This window comes from Toxorhynchites rutilus, chromosome 2 (genome assembly GCF_029784135.1).
Source record: "Toxorhynchites rutilus septentrionalis strain SRP chromosome 2, ASM2978413v1, whole genome shotgun sequence".
Taxonomy (NCBI): domain Eukaryota; kingdom Metazoa; phylum Arthropoda; class Insecta; order Diptera; family Culicidae; genus Toxorhynchites; species Toxorhynchites rutilus.
In genome coordinates, this window is record NC_073745.1 from 290,011,675 (window position 1) to 290,033,794 (window position 22,120).

At 37.8% G+C, this 22,120-nt stretch overlaps 1 protein-coding gene across 1 annotated transcript in view; it reads left to right on the top strand.

The window, feature by feature from the left end:
* Positions 1-2,431: 2,431 nt before the first annotated feature.
* Positions 2,432-22,120, top strand: part of LOC129766951 (uncharacterized) — a 46,996-nt gene continuing 27,307 nt past the window's right edge. The window contains exons 1-2 of the mRNA XM_055767549.1: positions 2,432-2,546; positions 2,606-2,760. Of these exons, the coding sequence (XP_055623524.1) occupies positions 2,432-2,546; positions 2,606-2,760 (270 nt within the window). The remainder of the gene's footprint in view (positions 2,547-2,605; positions 2,761-22,120) is intronic.

The window sequence follows — 22,120 nt, forward strand, 5'->3', positions numbered from 1 at the left end:
ACTGTTCTCTGTTTTTATTTTTTTGCTCGTGTGATTGTTGTCATATGGATTTGTTTCTTGTCCTGTAGGTTTGTTTATTTGTTACGTGTAGGCCTGTTCTGGTGTGTGGGTGTGTATAATTTTTGATCGTACGTTGTGTCATGCTGTACATACAGATATCCAGTGAATGCCTTCTGGTTGTGTGGGTGTGCGAGGGAGGTGACCCGATCTGGTATGTGTCACTTGTGTGTGTTCGTGTATATGTTCTGGGGATATAAGTGGAGTGCCGAACCAGCCAGGGGTGTTGAAAGTAAAAAAAGAAGGGGAAGCGTCTCGTGTTCCGCTAGGTGGATGCTGTAGTTCTCCGGCGCGTGTATAGGGCACATAAAGTGTTGAGTAGTTTTCGTGCTCAACAGAACGGAGGCTCGTTAGATCTTTAATTGTTTGATTCCTTAATTCTTTGATACTTTGGTTCCTTTATTCTTGGTTTCGTTCATGCTTTAGTTCTTTAATTCTGCAGTTCTCTAATTATTGAATTCTTTAATATTTAATTGGTTAGTTCTTCAACTCTTTCATTCTTTAATTTTTTATAAATGGTACGCTCAATGATCAACGAGGTATATTGCCGGTCCAATTAGTTTTAGACGAGCTCTCGGCGATCTTCTCTGGACTCCCAAATATAGGTCTCCAAAGTCGCATTTGGAGTTTGATAAGGTGTGTGTGTGCGATGAATGGCGATATATGTTTCTAGACTTATTAGTTCTAAAGGAGTTTTCGGTTACCTTCTCAGGTTTCTAAAAAAAAACCCAATGCCGTCGCGATTAAAGTTCAATAAAAAGTACACTTGTTAATTAATGCAATGTATCTCTCAGTGACCTTCTCAGGTTCCCCAAATATAGTTTGTTAAGAATACTCATGATGAAATACGATGTATAATTTGGTTTATTAGTTTTACAGAAGTTTTCCCGGTTACCTTATCAGGTTTCCTGAAAAAAAATTCCCCGCTACGATTGGACTTCTATAAAACCTACATTAAAAGAACGTTCGATGAAAATGGAATATATAACACGTCCAATTTATTTTATAGGTTTTCCTTCTCAGGTTACCTAAAGATAAAATCGTCAATAGTTCGCGTTACACAATCACATCACTTACCACAGTGAATCCTGGTTCTTGCCTCTCCCTACTAACAACTATCCCTTTCATGATAAACGCTAGGAAACCACGCTATAGAGGCAACCCTTCTGGCCTTTGGGCGGCGAATATTATACTAACATTTCTTCCCTTCCCCTGGTGACTATAAGGACGTGGCCGGCGTCGTTATTGATCATTTAAAGCTTGAATCGCCGAAAATTGCACAACAAGAATGATTTGCTAGTCCCAAGCGTCATTCTGTGTGTTCTTTGTGCAATTTGGTTGGTTCAGGTCAATCACGGAGAGCAACTACGAATTGTACAGTCTACCCAAGCTCAAGCTCAAAATTATGAGATATTTTCGTACCGCGCAATGTCTGAAATTTACTGAAAACATCACACATATCAAATAGCAAATAGGAACATAATTAACACGTTGAGCCCCGAATTTTGCTTGCTACACATTTTATTCAGCATACAATTTTTATTTATTGTACTAGCTGACCCGGCAAACTTCGTCCCACCAAAAATTTGTGTTTTGTTATCAATACCTTCAAAAATTCACGTTTTCTTACTATGAGCAAGTCCATGGGTCCAATCGCAGAACTGTTCATTGATTGATCTTCTAATTGACCCCTTTAAATTTACCTTTTACTATAAAACCCTAACCACTATAGAAACATTTATTGAACCCTAAAACCTCAGTATGCCTACTATGGTTTCATTTGCTTGAATAATTCTCGAGTAATGAAGAAATTTGTGTTTAATTTGTATGGCAGCCCCCCCTTAGAGAGGGGGGAGGGGTCTCAAACTATCACGAAAACATTCTCCCGGGGCCCAAATACCCCTACATACCAATTCTCATGTTGATCGGTTCAGTAGCTTCCTAAATCCATAAGAATCAGACAGACAGACAGACAGACAGACAGACAGACAGACAGACAGACAGAAATCCATTTATATATATATTTGGTACCCTATACATTACTTTCCATAGAGGAGGTGATTTGTATTGGAAGTACTTTTTAATCCATACCCAGCCAGGAATTTTATGAAATTTTTAGTTGTGTTGAAAATACTATTTTTGTTGCGTTTGTGCTCTAGAATGTTTGCAGCTACCTCATTTTTCTGTTAAACCCATTCATTCTATTTTTGCTCTTATCATCAGTGTCAGCTGTACGATATGATGTTAATATTTAGTTTAGAAACTTTCGAGGAACCGAACTTATTGTTACAAACATCCTGCCAGAGGTCGCTTCGCTGGGGAAGTGATTTTGCATCCCCCACCAAGCCCCACAAATCAATCTGGCGTGTAACTAATGAACTCCGAAGGCATCGCCCACTCAAATTCTCGAGGACCTCTCCGAAGAAACTCCCCACATCCTTCAGCTGGCAAAAAGCCCACAACAATAAGCAAGCCCACCGAGAAGTCAGGTCGGTTGATTAATTTTTCAACTGCTTAAAGTCTAATTAAACTGTTTAAGTTTTGGCAGGCGGTAGCAAATCCACAAACGCCAAATCCGTCGGTAAATATTTGAGCCGTGCTAAAAGCTTTATCCTCTTCTCGGAAGCAACGGCTTCTGCTGTTCCTGCTGCTGCTCGGACGCCCCGAAACGGAACGGAAGTATCTAAAATCCGTTCTTCATGGGTGAGCGATTGGGAGAGATTGCAAGAAGCAAATTCCGATGGCCTCAATATTGTGTATTGTTTGATGTTGGGATGAAAATCGAAAACGGGGTTGAAGAAGGAAAAAAAAGGTGACGCTGGGTGTTAAGTGGCGGGAACCGCCGCTGGGTACGGTTGAAAGCTTTTCGTATAGATGTGAACCAGTCACGCTACTATTACGGAATGATTTGCACAAATCTTGTCCGGTCCATTGTTTGGGATGTGGTGATGGGAGGCCACACCACTCGGAAAGGTCCGGTCAGCTTTCCGGGAAAGCAATTGCTTGCCGCTCCGGTCCATTGAGCACCGTGAAACCCGTCTGTCCGGTGGTAGGAGGGGGGGGGATTGTTGAGGTACCAGTGTCAAAATGACAAAACTTTTTTTTTGGGAAAATAGAAAAAGTTGATAATATAGTGGACTTTTGCAAACGCAGATTGAAATCAGAAGTTTACAAAGTTTTCACCATGAATGGGGACACACAAGCGAACGGAGAGCGCGAGAAACGCTAGGATGGGTCCTATGTAAATAAATTATGGGGATAATCCCAGTGTGAGTGGTGAGTGTCATAAACAGCAGCTTTGCTGGGGTTTTTTCTTCCCTCGGCAAATATGTCTTTTTTAGTCTGTTTGTGATTTTTTTAAGGGATTAAAGATGCGGAAGGACTGCCGAAAGTTGCCATATGAGCGATGTATTTGCATAATCTTTTCATTTCCCAAGATTTTGGCTATCTGGACTTTAGAAGAACGATGGTATAACCCACTCCCATTCGCACATTGTATGTTTTGTGGGTTTTCCAACCGAAAGATATGTTTAGAGAGCGCGAAGGAATAATGCGTAAACTCGGTGCTGTTCAGGTGCTTATTATATATTCTGCTCGGATGCTGGATGATAAATTCACATAAAAAACTGACTGATCATCATCATTCGCTCCATAAAAGACCTTCACATTCCTAGAGGGACTTTGGCATCTCAATGTTAAAATAATAATTTTATTAGCACTTGATTGAGATATTTATGAAGCCTAGATTTTCTTTTTTGCGAATGGAAAGATACGCGTATACCACAGGGTTGCAAAAAATCCAATGGTCCCGTTGCAAAGTTGCAAATCACCAATCGCTTAGCCACTGAAACAAATAACAATAGTACATTCACATGTTAGCTAAACCAGAAATAAATGAAAGCAATTTTATATTCCAGTATTGCTCTAGCCAACGAGCAATCAACCGAATAAGTTCCGAGAGTGGCCGAGAGTATGTTTGAAAATTTGAAAATTTGATTTTGGTTGCTTTACCGTTGTGGTAATCTTTCACGCCCCACAGTACAAGGACTTGGTATGATTACACGTACCCTGCACTTTATGCAAATAAGATTAAAAAGCAACCCAATCAATGAATTTTTATATTTGCTACTTGGCAGGACTCAATGCACCTGGCGAGGGTATAAAAGATATCGTTTACGATTTCTATTCTATTGTTATAGAGACAAATGATTATTTTAATTATTTTAATTTAAATCCTTTCCAAACCCGTGAAGCAGCTCATCAGCGGGGTTGTCATAATAAAATATGTGTTTTCAGTCTAAAAGATTTTGTTTCATCTTAGTTTTTTCTCAGAAAATCTGTAGTGATATAAGTATCAAATTCAAAACTTAAAAGTCCCGGCCTGGTACGGAAGTAAACCTAAATTTTTAAACTTCGATTTTTTTTTTATTTGGATTTGAAGATTGAGTACTGCGCTAATTCGTATTTAAATGTGTTCTTACGTCTTTTCTAGATTCAAGTTATTTTTTTTTCCTCAGAATTTTAGAAGTTTGCGCGGCACAAAAATTGTTTTTATATATATTTCGAAATTCATTTTATTTTATAATTGTAGCATGTAATAAATTTCAGAAAACATATTCAAAGCTGAACGCCTTTCATTTCCCACGTACTTGAATGGCCAAGTTTTCCCACAGTCCAAAATTGCTTAAAATATTTCGAATCATGTTTCCAATGTGAGGATTATCTTGACAATCAAACGATTGTTGTCAAGTGCAAACCACTCCAAATAAAATAATTGCCAACCTTCCTATATTTATTTTACCAGAGACGCTGACCCATGTAATTTTTTTTTTCTTTTTCAAATAATGATGATGATCCCACCTCATTCCCCTACAAATGTTTGAGCAGGACGAGATATCTTATTGATAATAATGGAGTTACTGTATTTCTTTATTACATCATACTAGCCAGTGAGCACATTAAATTGAAAAGAAAACGGATTGGTTATCCCGCAAACATAGATTACTAATCGAAAGAACAATTCAAGCCTTTATCTAAAGTATTCATTCCATGGCATGTCGAGAGAATTTCCATCTCGGGAAGACCCTAGACCGATCGGGAATGGAACCCAATGCGTATGTCAATATTAGCCATGAACTTACAAGGGAAATTCCGCTTTATCAGATCCTCGGCCACGGCCTGTAATTGAGATCGTTTCCGAGTTCTAGTAGCTGAGCAAACCCAAGGTTAATTCTAGCCAATACTTCAGGCCCATTATATTACATATCCCAAGGCATGTCAAGAAAATTTCCAACCCGAAAAAATCCTTGACCGTTCAGGAATTGAACCCAATACCTTTGTCAGCATTAGCCTTGAATTTACAAAGGAATTCCCGCTTCACTGGATACCCGACAACGGTCTGTTAATCGTTTTCGAGACCAGACAGCACATTAAACCCATTTGAATACTTTCATAAAAAAAATTGTTTTTTCATATGTTCTATCTCAAGTTGTAATAGTCACCTATCGATAAAAAGCCAAACGCGTTCTTATACAATCGATGAGTGTGAGGCGTAGTTTAATCCCTCTATTTGTGCCTGGGCGCACACGCGCATCCGCGCATCGTTCCCATGACACAACACAAGTGGCCAATTGGTTATTCTCGCTTACGCATCAATATATAGGCTGTACATATTTCAAGTGTACATGAAGCATGTTGGCTAAACCCCTTCCACTTAACCAAAATTCATGAATAGACAATTGATAATCGAAGCACCTCCCCCCAAATAAAACTTCAGACTTTTCCGGATAACACTTCTTGTAAACCAAATCAATTTCGAATATACATTCTGATCCTGAATGTCAACGAGTAAAGTATCATTATTAGTAATAAACTTGTTAGGGGAATAGCGTGTTAGATAATTTTGAGACCCAGAGCCGTTCTACATTATATTCAAATATTTGTGTTTTTTTGATATCTGTGATTTTTTTTTTTCACAAAATTACGAGCATCGCGTAGTACGAAAATATATTCCCATTTTTTCACCGTCTGCTAAATCTATGATTTTATTGTATTCGTTTATTCGTAAAAAATGCTCCAAAACCTTATCATCAGCGCTATGGAAAGTATTGTGTAGGATCCCTAGATGGTTCACTATAAGAGCTGTGGTGGAAAACTTTTTTCTTGTTTTTTCGCACCATTTTCAATTTGAAAGTTGAAGGTGAAAATTAAAAAATACATCTACTAGCGCGAAAAATCACAGAAAAATTCCTATCGAAAATTCAATTTTCTTTTTTTGGTCCTTAGAATATATGTTTTTTTTAAATATTTGAATCATTAAATGTACGTGTTTTTGATATGTGTTTTTTTTAGAATTTTAGAGTATTGGTACAATTTTTTGGTAATCAGAAATTAAGAATTTTTTTAATTATGTTTTGTTATCCAGTACTGCTGTAATATGTGTTCGTACGTGTTTTTTGTATTGGTGTTTTTTCATAATGTTTAAGTGAATTAAGAGAATTAAGTGTACTGTTTATTTCGGCTTTTTCACATTTTCCACCGCATTTTTTTTTTGTATTTTCATGAAAACGATTATTTTATTGTGTTAGTGCATCTAATTTTATAAGACTAAACATATCAACATAGGATCTAATGATAGAATTATTCAATATAATTGTTGTATTTTTCTGTATTAAATTTTGAGTTTTAAATTGCAAACCGAGTATGAGGGAGAGAGAGAGACCAAATTGAGAAAAAAGCGGTACAGAATCCCAAAATTAGGGAAAAATTCAAATTTCGAGATGTCAACAAAATTTTAATTTTCTATGGTGATTTTATTTGACGATATATCGTGGTCAGGGCTTGACAATTCCGAAATTAAAAGATGAACATAACTTTTTTACTTCTTCCTTTCTCTTCTGTGAATGTTTTATTTCGATTGTGTGTATTCACCACGCATACTGAAACATCGATTATTCAATTTCGTATTCGTTTTGCTATCGTTTCCTTAGAATTTGAAAGCAGACGCTTTCACTTGACGATTAAAACTTCCCTATTCGTTACCATTTGAATGGGCTTCATAACGCTTTCAGTTTCACATGTGAAAGGACTATTACTGATTTCAATTGAAAGTTTCATCCGATTTCATTTCTCTAAAATGTATTTTATCGGTCAGTCTTTCAAAAAAGTGGAGTTACAAGGGACATATTAGTCTTACAACTGATTAGCCTGCTAGTATACTACACATTTTTTAACGTCGTCATTTTCATTAGTGTCAGAGAATACGGTTCGAGCTTCAACGAAATTTTCATTCGAAATAGGGCATTTTCATTCGATATAAAACCATTAATGTTCATTTGACGATTTGATAATTTCGCTTCGGTGTGAAAAACGAAAGGAATGGACGTGAAGCAAAACGAGACTGTATGAGAGTGAAGCGTTATTCTCTTTATCGAGCGTGAAGAGAGAGGAGCACTACTTTCAGTCTGCACGAGTTAGCAGCAAACTGAGAGGCGAATTTAAATCGGAGGCATATTGATCACGATTCTCAGGAAAACGTAAATTGGTCGTAGAAATTTCTGTTGAAAAAATTTGTAAGCGTTTGCAAAATTTTCAAACATAGCTTTGGGGTGAAATCGATCAATCTAATGTTATGTGCACAAAAATGTATATAAATTCAATGATTTCTTAACCTACGGTCATTCAAATGGTAATCCAAGAGTTTAGATGTAGTCGTACCCTTCTCATATTACGATTCAAAGCTTAATTTGCAGTTCATCCGGAGACCTTCCAGGTTATCCGTTATTATGCCCGAAAACGCTTGAAACGGACACCAATGTGCTAGTTCTGACAAACCATGAAGTGCGATATATCGTTTGATGGGATTTGTTTGTGGTCATGTAGAGCTAATTTCCCTCGGAATCTTGATCCGGAACAGATTACGTCAATGAGTTCATCTAGGCTTCAATTGGGCTGATGACACCGCTTTTTCAACTGTTTCGGCTGAATAGTTGAGATCATTTCTTGCACCCAATCGCTTTTTGTATGATTAATTTTAAACGATAAAACCTTTTATCTTGGTTCAAGTAACACTTGAAGATTTTTCGAACGGAGGATAAAAAAGAATACTTCTGAAGTTGATTGATATAATGATACTGTTAGAGGTGTGGATTTTTAGAGGCAGAGAAGCCTCGACTGAAATTTAGGTTGATTGGTTAGAAATAAAAGTTGTCTTCCGTTAAAATGTTTAGCGTGTATTAATATCGTTTTGGTAGGTTGAAAATATGTTTCTTTACTAAGCTTGAAAATAGAAAAGAAAATGTTATTCAGCAAAATATTAATTTTTATGCAATTAAATAAACGATTCGTTGAAAAACATGGACGAAAAGAATCTTCAGATGATTTATGAATATGTGTCAGATAAAGTTTTAAATTTATTTACATGATCCCTCCAGCAATTAAAGTTTCTTCTCAGTGGTACCTTTGATCGATTTGACCCCTGATGACGGTACTTCTATTTCTGATGGACTTACACCATACCATAATAAGATGCACTTTCAATATTTTTGAAATTTATTATCTCGAAGCTACAATGACGCGCAAAACATTGAAAAGTACGTTTTTCAACATAGATCCTATGGTGAGCCACATATGAATCCAAACATAGCCAAAATTTCAACCCTTTGGGGGAACATTTTACTTCCTTACCCAGCTAGGCACTTTGATGAAAATTTTGAATCACAGACACGTACTAGACAATCTGTTTCGAGAGGTTTATCGCTTTCAGCACAGAGTCCTCCAGTTCATATGCAGGGAAGTAAACTGATATAAAAAATAGCTGGGTATAAAATTTTATAAAATGTATAAATCAGAATAATCAGATATGATCAGATAATCAGAATAATGTAAATAACCATCTTTCCGAGTGCTTAACATTTTCCTTGCACCAAACAAATTCCGAGAACGAGCAAGTTGTTCGACTTCGGGCTCTAATTGAATCAAACAGTTCTACTCGATTTTATCCTGCTATACTTATTCGTTTATGCGCATATAATTGTTGAATGATGGTTTTTTCTGCATGTGTCGGTTTACAACTTCTAACCAACCGTTCCATCAGAAAAGCATCCACAAATCATTGCATCATCTCTCCCTCTTTCGCAACCGTAGCCATCGTTTCCTGAAGTCGGGCTTCGCCGGGGAAACCATCTAATTTCAAAGCCTTGAACGTCTCGTCGATCCACAAAGCAACTGAAAATTGAAAAACTTTCCTACCGCTCGCTCATTGATTTCCTTCCTTTACTGGGCCTCACATTACATCCTTCTTTCTCCCACATTTGCCACCCCTCACCATAATGCCAAATCATCACCTACCCCCATCTGAAAAGCTCTTCATCAATCGAAAATTTCAAAAAACCCCCTCTCTACTTCTAGGAGCAAGCCTCAAACGGGCCATCTGTCCCGTTCTCCTGCCAATTGGCAACCTATGAAAGTGAATATTCTGGGCTCGATGGGACGACTCGCCTCGGTTCGTTTTGATTATTAAAGTTCTGACCGTAGCACATGAATTAATTCTACGTTTCTAGGAAGAAAAAAAAAATGCTTCACTTACCGGTAGTGAAAATAACAGTTTTATGGGTGGTGTCGGTTTCCTCCCGTCAAGCCAAGACCCCCCGCCTCTACCCCTCCTTGTCCTTAGCGGTGGTGGCTGTGTACTTTTAAATCTCCATTTGATGGAATACTTTTGCCTACAAATTGCCAACAAATCTCGTCGAAGCGTATGCGGCGGCCGTTCGTTGATGGGTCGAATTTCTCATTTGCGGTTTTGCCGGAGGAGCGGAAAAGTTCGGGCTCGGGTTTGGGTCTCTCCGGGGATACTTGTACGTCAAATACGGGTAATCCACAGAAAATGAGCTCCATACGGCATGGGAGACTGCCGGTGGTGGAAAAGTTCGAACGAAACATAATGACGTTTTGTGTTGGAAGGGGCGGTGGAGCCCGAGAACTTCTGACTGTGACCCGGGGAAGACTTTTCGAAGTGAAAGTAGCATCGTCATCATAATCATCATCGGCTTTTGCCTACGAGAGTTGGAGGTTCTGGTTACGGGCCACAACTGAGCTTTCCCCCCGCGATAGGGCCCTGTGGTTTGGGAGGGGTTTGGAATGCCGAAAGTCGCAAGCCGTAGCTCATCTCGTCTGTTGTTTGTGTTTTATTTAAGCGCAGAGCCATCAATTTCGTTCCAAACGATAAAGTTTGCGAGTTTTATATGTGTGCTGTTGGTGCGGCAGCTAATCGTGATGGCTTAACTCGCTTTCCGTGCGAGCAAGGGTTGTAAAAGTGTAATAAGATTTGGTTTGAGTGCTCACAAACGAATGCGTGTCTTCAGCGTGCGTTTCAATTTCGTTGGCTGCTGCTGTTCGTGTTCACTTCCATCTAATTCGAATGCGAATTGCGGGTAGCAATTGCGAGAGTGGAGTTTATGATATCTGACTTCGATTAGCAGCGAAGGAGCATGCTTACAGCGCGAAGCTTTGAAGCACTTGTTTGAAGTGGAAAAAGCAAAGCGACAACATTGAGCTGATGGTAGATTGGAAAACAAATATATACTGTTTTATTCATATTTAACTTATGATAGAGCTTCATGCAGGATAATATTAAGAAAAAGTTAAGTACTCCATATAATTTGAGTATATCTATTGTGATTAGTCGCTTATCATCGTGTCGACTATAATATTCCTTCCGGATTTTATTTATTAATTGTTTTACTGTGGAGTTTGTCAAGAATTATTATAGATCACATTTGGATTCATAATATAATCATAATCATTAATCATTGATTGTTTTTGTCTTTCATAGTTTACATGATCTCGGGACCAATATTTTTTAATATTTTAATATTTTTCTTGAATGCAGAAGTTTTTTACATAACCTTTCCAAAAATCAAAGAAGCGTCATTTTTTATTCCTGAGTTACGTTTTTTCAAAATTAACCGATGGTCATAAAAATCATTTTTCCCGTTTTTCCAGAAAATGACTTTTTTTCAAAAATCATAACTTTTGAACTACAGGGCCGATTTAGATTATCAATATATCAATGCCAATGAATCAGTCTTCTATGAAAAAAAGCTTGAATTCTAGTCGCATATATGTATCGAACGAATACTGAAAACATGTTAGCTTTGAAAAATCATAACTCAAATACGAAAAAAACAACTCTCTGATATTGGGATATGTTATGTGAAAAATCCTCAGCTTTCTAGAAAAAAAAAATATAAACAAATATAACGACCTTGGTCTCGAAACCATGAAAACTATGAAAAACTAATACAATCAATAATTACGAAAACAAAATCCGATTTTTTTCCAAGTATAATATTTTTCCAAATCAGTCTAGCTTGTCGATCATCTGAACCGGTTCAGTAGTTCAAAGGTTATAAATTTTTGTGGTGGAAAAATGAATTTTTTGTACCATCGATTAATTTTAAAAAATCAATTTTTGGTATTAATGAAAAAAAACATCAGCAGGAAGAAATATGTAAACTATGAAAAACAAATACAGCGTGGACTCGATTATATACAGTCTTCGATTTCTTTCCATTGTATATAATCTAATCTTGTATATAATCGAGTCGAATTTTTTTATTTGATTTTTATACGTATACTAGCTGATCCGGCAAACTTCGTTCCGCCCAAAATTAATTTTTTGTTATCAATACCTTCAAACAATCACGCTAAGTGAACGTTCATGGGCCCAATCGCAGAACTGTTCATTGATTAATCTTCCACTTGACTCTTTCAAATTACCTTTTACTATCAAATTCCTAGTACTTCTCGCCAAAACTCGTCATTATAATATCAGATTATTTTCAGACACAATTCTCGTTCAAGATTTTTCAACAACTTGCAAATAACATGTTTCTCCGTTACATGGAATAAACGTTTGATACAGCAAATATGATAGAATACAAAAAAGCCCTAAATCGGACAATTCCTTTCTCGTGTTTTGCTCTTATCAAAACATTCGGCAATCCATTTTTATTTATATGGATAGAAGAAGATATAGGAGTGCCCTTTATCACATTTAAATCCATTTCCACTTTTGAACAAAGATCAATTTCGTTAGGGCCAACATCAAATGGACTAACAACGCTTGTCGCTATATAAATGTAGAACATATGGGAATTGAATTTTTCGATTTTTCCTATTCTCCTTCAGAGTTTTCCGAAAATTGTCAATTGTCATGTTTGGTAAGAATATGTTTGGTTGGAATATGTGTAATATTTTTATGGGACCCCCTTTCCATTTCGAAGGAGGGAAGGGTGTCATACTATCATAAAAACATTTCTGATACCCAAAAATCCTCACATCCCAAATTTGGCCCCATTTGCTTGATTAGTTGTGGAGTAATGCAGAAAGTTGTGTTTCATTTGTATGGCAGCCTCCCCAGAGAGGGGAAGGGGTCTCAAACTACCATAAAAACCTTCCCCGGCCCCAAAAAACCTTACATACACATTTTCACGTCGATCGTTTCAGTAATTTCCGAGTCCATGAGAATCAGAAAGACAGACAGACATCACTCCATTTTCGCATTGGGATAAAAGTAATCCATTATATTTAGATGAAAAACTATTTTTAATCTGCTTAATATGCTCCGATTTGGATCAAATATGCACCGTTTTGTTGTAAAATTTGTTACCATTCTAAAGGTAGCTGTTAGCGTTGAACTCGTGGTGCTAACCCCACGTACTTTTAATTTAATTTTGTGGAAGCGTGTTTATGATTCTGTGAATATTAGTCGAGTACAAGTTAGTACCATAAAAGGCCTATGCTTATTGCTGGACTGAAAAAATACACAGAAGAAGTGCACTCTAAGAATTTCCGAGAGTAACTGATACACTTTTAGACTTTTCTGAGAGTAATTGATTACCTGTTTTTTATTTCAAAATTCATCGACTATTTATACACACGTGAGTATACATTTTTTTGCCATTTTCCTTTACTTTCTCTCCTAACGATGCATATAAGCCTATTTACCACGCGCGATGCAATATGTTTACTATTTACATTATATACACATTGCTTTCTATTGAAGCCTGATTCTAAAAATTTTCTTCGCGCTACGTGCTGGAGAATTGCATCACGTTCTATTGAAATTGCATCATGCATTATGTATTGTAATATATAGCTCTTCTGTATGACTCATCGCGAACCACAGAATCACTCGAAAGAAAAGGAAAACTATCGACAATAAAATATGTTCTCCCTAGAATTCTCTGGAATTGTTATGTTCTCGAATTTTCTTTTGTAACCGTAACAGTAGCTTTATAATGTCTCTATCATAGAGGTCGTGGTCCTTATTGGAGAAAAACTCTAGCAATAGATTTTTACAATCTTCTCTTGATCCCAATTTTTGATCACTCTGGAAATTTTGTAATGCGAGGAAAAGGTGGTAATCGGTTTCAGGTCCGGACTATATCGTGAATGTGTAACTTATGCATTAGTCATCCGACTTCCATTAAATTTTTATTTGACTTTCATTAGTTCCAATGCCCATACAATTTTTGTACAAATTATAAAAAACTATACATAAAAATTATTTCCTTTGCTCAACATGTGCTTACTGACATTCTTCTGCTTCAATCGACACATTGATTTGAAGCGGAGCAATGACCATGCATCATGTTGATCATCATTTTAAACTCAAAGCATAAGCGCAGCGCGTAGCATAATAAACTGACCCACTTTACGACCAGACGCGTCAACTCGAATAAACACCACAGCACGCGTCAAAAGAACCAAACTTCTACGTTATTTTCATGTTTATTTTCTTTACTAACATAGGATAAGCGACCAACAATGTAAACCATGAAAGTTGATAAAACTTTGTGAACCTCAATAAAGTTAATCAGATAAAGTTAGTCAGGTAAAGTTAGTTAGTCAGTAGCGTTCTGACTAAAGACAGTGAATGTTTGAACTGCGATCTTATTACTCCCGGAAGAAAATCCGTCCGTAAAAGCACTGGTTCCGATGAACTTTCCATTGATACATTGAAACATCCCAATCAAACTCTCGGAATGGTGTGGCCTTGCGTTGTACTAATATGGATCACAACGCCTCTTCTGTTGGCCAATTCTGGACGTTTCTGGTCAATCGCTAGCTTCAAGCGGTCCATTTGCTGCCTTAATTTAGTTTAGTTTAATTTAATAACCTTAATTTAGAGTATTACACTAAAATAAAAATTGAAAAATTTAAAAAAAAAAACAAACTTAAAAGAAGATAAAAAAAAATCGAAGAATAAATTGAGTAGCAAGTATTTTACTGTTGCAGTATCGGCACCATAAACATTATTCACAATTCAGCGGCCTGGCTTGCATTTTCGCATTTATAAAAGAAAAAGTGTAAAATGTCAGAGGCGTCTCGTCCGCCTGTTCAAACTGTTCATAGGACAGGTAGACAATCTCAGAATAAAATGTATATAATTTCACATTTGTAACATGGATGAGGAATTATTGAAGGTTTTTTTTTGTGATTTCCATGTTATCCCCAATATCATAATTATGTTTTCTATTATAGTGGAACTTAAACCCGCCGTAAAGAATATAATCTGATAATTACATTGGCATACACCCCAATCGGCGCGCAACACAGCTTAACGCTACGAAATAAGCAATAATAACTACCGGGTTCAAACCATTCATCTGAACCCGCTGTCATTCAAACACAGGGCAAACACAGTCAACTACGTATGAAACGCATCACTACTACTAATGCGCCGCCTTGCGTAAAAATGACGTTTTCGGTTCAATATTTCTGCTGAACAAAACCGATGCAAACGATGGAAAATACACACCACCATTCTTCAGTGTTTGTTCGTAGTTGTCATCGTTTCAGAACTCAGAACTCTTTCTTTTCTTGACGTCATTAAAATTTGAGAGAGGGCACGAGACCGCGAGAGTACACAGCACCAAACACTCCGAGCGAGCATGATGCAAATAAAAAACAGAAAGTAGGTTATATCTATGGTATAACCGCAATGGTGACGTAGGACTATCGTTGATTCAGTGATCCTTTGTTTGAAGTTGAATCTGAATCCATTCTGAATGAATGAATAAATGAATATTTGGGGGACTTCGAAAACGAGAGCGTTACGTTGGAGGTACAAGGTTGTATGCATCCAATATTGGATACGAAAATATTTTACTGAGGGGGAAGAATAATCTTCAGGAGCTATCCTAATAATAATCTTTCAGTAACGATTAGATATTTCCACATTTTCCTCGATACTGGAAGCCCACCAGTGGTTAATGCTAATTCGACAACCACCTGTTAATAGCACTTGATTGAAAAATATTTGGTCACAGTGTTACATGGATAGAAAACATCAAAATAAACTCTTTCACTTAAATGTAATTTTAAATTCCCAGAGGATCGGCTTCTCTGTGCTCCCTCACAGTTTCAAACAAACTGCTTGCGTTTCAGATCTCGATCCTTCACCGTCCAGCATCCTCAGCAACGATGTTGTCTTGTCGATGTCCTCACGAAAAATGAATGCGTCTCACCACCAGAATATCGCTTAAGTATGCTTTTTGTGCGTGATTGAATCGAGAGAAGGCGTGGTTTACGATGGCAATTTGGAAGCAAACTAGAGGGGAATGAACTCTCTGAGCTAGGAACTTTCGGCGACTGAGCAATAATCGATTGCGGGCGCATACAATATTGGATACGGAAATATCCTACTGATGGGGAAGAATAATCTTCAGAAGCTATCCTGTAAATTGCGATTGATTGAAAAATCACAAAACCAAATGTATTTGGTCACAGTGTTACATCGATAGAAAACATTAAAATAAACTCTTTCACATGAATGTATTTTTAAATTCCCAGAGGAACTTGCAGATTATTTTCAGTAACGATTAGATATTTCCACATTTTCCTCGATACTGGAAGCCCACCAGTGGTTAATGCTAACTCAATAACCATCTGTTAATAGCACTTGATTGAAACATATTTGGTCACAGTATTACATGAATAGAAAACATTCAAATAAACTCTTTCACATGAATGTATTTTTAAATTCCCAGAGGAACTGGCAGATTATTTTCCGGATCTTTGTCGATGCTGAATGGCATTCAAACGGAAAGAATTCCGCGCGTGTATGTGTGTGTGTGTGTGTGTAGCGGCTGCTTCGAGATCTTCCCGGGGAACCGTTTGTGGCATCACTCTCCTCCTGATGGATTCATGTCTGGCCTAAGGTGCACAAACAGGCTCTTGGTGACACCGTTCATCCGCGCTTTCATGATAAACGAAGAGCTTCACCACAACAGCGACAACATGCTCCAATCGCTGTTCAATTATAACTGAGTGGATTTCCGAGCGGCGCTCGCTTATATACCGATTGGTGATTTCAATAGCCTGTTTTGAAAGCAATTTTAAGACTATTGAAACAAGTTTTTGGATCAAAAAGTAACAAGTATAGAACGCGTAGACATTTTATCTTTCGAATGAAGTTGTCATCATACCATTTCGTTCAGTTGTTTAGGAGCTATTAACGCTCAAAATCTCGGTCTCCGACGTAACGCTTTCGTATTCGAAACTTTGATTTTACACCCCGGTATAGAAATGAAAGACGTAGTCCTACGTCAAAAACGAACAAATTCATTCATGCTTTTTATGGATGTGGTGGTATTCTTCGTTGATGTGTGGTATTAATTCGAGAGTTTTTATCGATTTGGTTCATTCGACGACTTTGAACCCGGTACATATAGTTCACGTATGTCTGCTTACGTTTCAATACCTCCGCTGTATTGGCCGAACATGTGGATGAAATAGCTGCGTACTTTGGTGTTAATGCTGACAAAATTGTGGCCCAGAGCGATGATGAGATAAATTTGGTGTGCAAACATTGGTGAAACAATGCTTGAGTTCAACACTGTATTCTTGCTAAAACTTTTTGCGAATATTTTTGCACATACGGATGTTCTTTATCAAATTTTGCAAAAAAGTAGTAGAATTTGTGCGTATCGTCAAGGCTTGGCTTGCTTCTATAGAGGAGCTTAAAGCAGATCATCATTCCGATAGTACACTCAAAGATGCAATTGATGTATCTGGCGAAACTATGAATGACAGTAACGTCACCAATTGTCGTCGTTTATATGGATCGATTATAGACAAAATTATTGACGAAATAACGAAACGGTTTAAGGAACTAGATGAATACAAATTCGTCGCTTTGTTGAACCACGAAAAATTTGCCGACTTCGATGTCGCATCACCTACGGGGAATTTGAAAATGCTTATTTCATACCACTCGAAATTCGATGAACCGAAGCTTTGTAATAAGCTGACGGTTCTTTTAAAATTATAGTCATTATTCCGATTATCATTGGACAAAACCCGCTTCAAACCTTCTCCGAAACGGCTGACCAGAATGATACTGACATTGCCTAATACAACGGCATTCGTTGAAAAAACCTTTTTTTTTTTGTTGTTCGACGGATCAATAATTATTTGCGGTCGAGATCCGACCAGAAACGGTTCTTCAGAATTATGATGATGACTGTAGAGATTACCTTTATGACATAAGTTAGATGTCTTTTCTTTATGAGGAACTCATTGATAAGTTTGCGCTCATAGTTGACCGTAGAATTCGTTTGTTACACAAGCAAACCTGTTTTTGTTCGAGTGATGGGGACAAAAAAATCGCGTTCGCTAAACAATTTGAAAAAAAAATAACTTTTTGTTATGTGGTGGATAGGGACACCATAAAAAAAGTTTCTTTAAGAAAATAACACAAATCCTAATGATTCCATTCGTGATCAACATTCGATTTCCTTTTTTCACTTTGATACGTGAACTCACTTGCGCAGATCATAAAATCAACTCTTTGCTCCCGTCAATAAGCTCCTAATGACACCTTAAAACAAACAAAACAAAACATGAGAATGGGAATTAACTGACATAGTCCCTATGTAGAGCGATAAAATACACATCAAAGATAGAAACAAAATGAACGATTACTGTATTTCCTTTCAAATACCACAAAAAAAATTCGCATAAAAAACCGCACAGAAACTGGTTTTACTGTATAGATAAATTTTGAAAAATAAAAATGGTCAAATCTGTCATCGCAATACTTTCGTTTTAATGTTGCAAATGCAATTGAACAGGTAGCTCAGTTGGTCACGCGTCGCCTCTGCACCCAAAGTTAATTTTTAGCACATGTTATGGCATCCCAATTTTATTACATTAAATGAGCTGAAAAATAACAGAAAATGTTCTACTCCCCAATACATGTATATCATTTGTATAATATACTAGCTGACCCGGCAAACTTCGTCCCGCCCAAAATTTGTTTTTTTTGTAATCAACACCTTCAAACATTCACGTTTTCTTACTATGAGCAATTTCATGGGTCCAATCTTCTATTCGTCCTTGTTCAATTCACTTTTTACTATAAAATTCTTAGTATTTCTAACAAAACTCATCATTATAATATCAGATCATTTTCAGACACAATTCACGTTCAAGATTTTTCAACCACTTGCAAATAACATGTTTCTCCGTTTCATGGAATAAATGTTTTATACAGAAAATATGATAGAATAAAGACAGCCCTAAATCGGACAATTCCTTCCTCGAGTTCTGCTCTTATCAACATATCCGGCGATCAATTTCGCTAGTGCAAACATCAAATGGACTAACAGCACTTGTCTCCGAATTTTCCCTTTTTCCTTCAGAGTTTCCGAAACTTTTCAATTGTCATGTTTGGTTGGAATATTTTTGGTTGAAATATGTGTAATCTTTTTATGGGACCACCTCTCCATTCCAGAGGAGGGAGGGGTGTCATACCATTATAGAAACATTCCTCATACCAAAAAACCCTCACATCCCAAATTGTGCTTGATTAGTTTTCGAGTAATGTAGAAATTTGTGTTTCATTTGTGTGGCACCATTTATTGCACCCTAAAACCTCCACCTTCCCTTATTTGGTTTCATTTGCTTGATTAATTCTTGAGTAATGCAGAAATTTGTGTTTCATTTGTATGGCAGCCCCCTTAGAGAGGGGGGGTGAAGAGTATAACCACCATAGAAACATTTATTTCACCCTAAAACCTCAATATGCCTAATTTGGTTTCATTTGCTTGAATAATTCTCGAGTAATGTAGAAATTTGTGTTTCATTTGTATGGCAGTCCCCCCTTTGAGAAGGGCGTGGCGAGTCTAATCACTGCAGAAATATTCGTTGCACCCTAAAACCTCAATATTCCTAATTTGGTTTCATTTGCTTGATTAATTCTTGAGTAATGCAGAAATTTGCGTTTCATTTGTATGGCAGCCCCCCCTTTAGAGAGGGAGGTGGAGAGTCTCACCATCATAGAAACATTTATTGCACTCTAAAACCTTAATATGCCAAAGGGCCTGGCCGGGTAAGGGAGTAAAAAGTGCCCCCAAACCAAATCACTAACTGTATGGCAAATATTGTAAAGAATATTAAATAAGAAATTTTGGCGGTTTATTTGAACCCCTATGTGGTTTGACGTAGGATCTATAGTGAAAAACGTACTTTTTCGTTTATTTCACGCCATCCTCAATAGATCCGAGATATAAAATTGAAAAAAATACTGAATGTGCATCTTACCACGGTGTATCAAGAAAAATTATCAAAAAAATATTCCATCGAAAATTTTAGTACTAAAAAAAATATTTAAATTCTGAAATTTTTTTTTGGGATTTACAGATTCAGTACTACTCTAATTCATATTTAAATGTGCTCTTACGGCTTTTCTAGATTGATAAATATTTTCAAACTGTTTTTTTTTCAAATATCTAATAATAAAAATAAAATAAAAAAATTACACAGTACAAAAAAAATGTTACAGTTTTTCTGGCATTTCGAAATTTAAAAAAAAAATATAACTTTGAGACCCACTCCTGCTCAAATTTTTATTTAAATGCGTTCGTATGTGTCTTTTTTCTACATGTGGCGTAATTTTTCCTGAATTTTTAAGAGCATTGTGTGACACAAAAATAATTTTCTTCATCGTCTGCATTCATTCAAGTCTGGACAGCGCAAGCAATCAGTCGTTTACTTTCGCGTTCCCGTAATCGTGATCGAGTGCTGTAAGCTGTTATTAACCTTACTCGCCCTGGTGTTTTTATTATCACGCGTTTACCGTGGTCTTGTGGACATTGTGTTCAACCTCGCAATCAGCGAGTGGAGAAGCCGCAACAAGGCCTGCCAAAGTGGCTGGCTTTCATTTCTCGCCAATTCATCGCCATCGCAAATTGGAGTCGGACACGGTGGTCAGTCGCACGCACACAATATCAGTGTGGAAGAACGCGCTTAGTGGTGTGATACACCATTTCATTTGTGCCGAGCGCCCAACACGCGATCAGCCGATCGCTAAGTTCAATTGTACTGGTGCATCTCGTGTGAATCGCTGTGAGTGAGAACGTGAGAACGAGCACCGGACTGAAAAGTGCACAATCGCAGCGGCGTCTGCAATCATCCGATCGAGCAGCAGCCGTTACCGCAATCATCGCACTGGTGTGCGTTAGCAAGTAGTTTTATTATTTTTTGTTTTTCTTTGTTTTTTTTTATTAGGTTATAGGAATCATTCAAACTATTGCAATTATCAGTCACATAAATGATGGATGAAGGTGGGGGGTCTTTTAATATGGAGATCTCCTTCGATGACTCCCTTTCCGTTGCACAAAAAGGTGCCGGAAAATCGCTTAAGCGCGTTCCGTGTGATACAGAAGAGTCGTCGATTAAAAAGCCCCCCTCTAAGAAATCCACAAACCTCGCCACTCATCCCCCGAACCCCCCCGTTTTAACTCAACCATCGACCTCGCATTCCTCATCTGTTGTTCCTGATCCCTCTCAACCATCCACCTCATCTCCCCCCTCTACCGTCCCCGTTCCCGCCCAAACCTCGTCCTCGTCTTCTTCTTCTGTTTTGTCCTCTCCCCGTGTCAAGGTTTATCCAGAGGATGCACCTGGAACTGGTCCATGGGTTGTTTTCTTCCGGCCCAAACCCAACGGGAAATCGCTGAACGTCATTCAGATTATGAAAGATCTGACAAAAAATTATTCCTCCGTGGTCGAAATGAGAAAGGTTAGACCGAACAAACTGCGTGTTGTCGTGGCTGATCGGAAGCAAGCTAACGAGATTGTTGTCGACAATAGATTCATCCTAGAATATCGCGCCTATGTGCCCTGCCATAACGTAGAAATTTCGGGGGTGATTACAGAAACGGGTCTGACGAGCGAATTTATAAAAAAGGGAGATGGCAGATTTAAAAAGCTTCCTCGGTCGATAGTTAAAATTTTGGACTGCCAACAGTTAGGAAAAGTGTCCCAGGAAGAGGGAAAAACAAAATTCACGCCGTCCGACTCGTTTCGAGTAACTTTTACTGGTTCCGCCCTCCCTGACTACGTTATGGTAGACAAATTGAGGCTACCACTGCGACTCTTCGTGCCAAAGCCCATGACTTGCAACAAATGCAAGTCAGTTGGTCACACAGCAGATTATTGTGCCAACAAGGAGCGCTGTGCCACTTGCGGAGAGCAACATGTGGGGAAATCCTGCAGTGCGACTGAGCATAAGTGTCCATATTGCGGAGGATCCCCACACGTGCTCTCAACTTGTGAAACTTACAAGAGTCGCTGGGAGAAGCAGAAGCGCTCTTTAAAGGAACGATCGAAACGTACTTTTGCGGAAATTTTAAAGGGCGCTTCTCTACTGGCTCAACAACAACAACCAATCTCAACACACAATACCTTTTCCGCGTTGCCAGTTGATGAAATGGAAGCGGACACAGCTAGCGAGGGCACACCGTTTATTTTCAAAGGGAATCCCCGGCGCAAAAATGTGACCACTCCCAAAGTTCAAGAACAAGTCCCCACGGTTATATCCTCTGTTAGCTTGCCTAAAAAATCGAGTGCAGCGGACAAGCAAAATCAGGTTCCTCCTGGCTTCCGTGGGAATATTTCATCTTCGAACGACCCAGCACTCGAGGGGACATCAAAAACCCCAACTGTCCCTATTTTTCCGTCCAGTTCAACTTCCCAATCGGGATTTATAAAG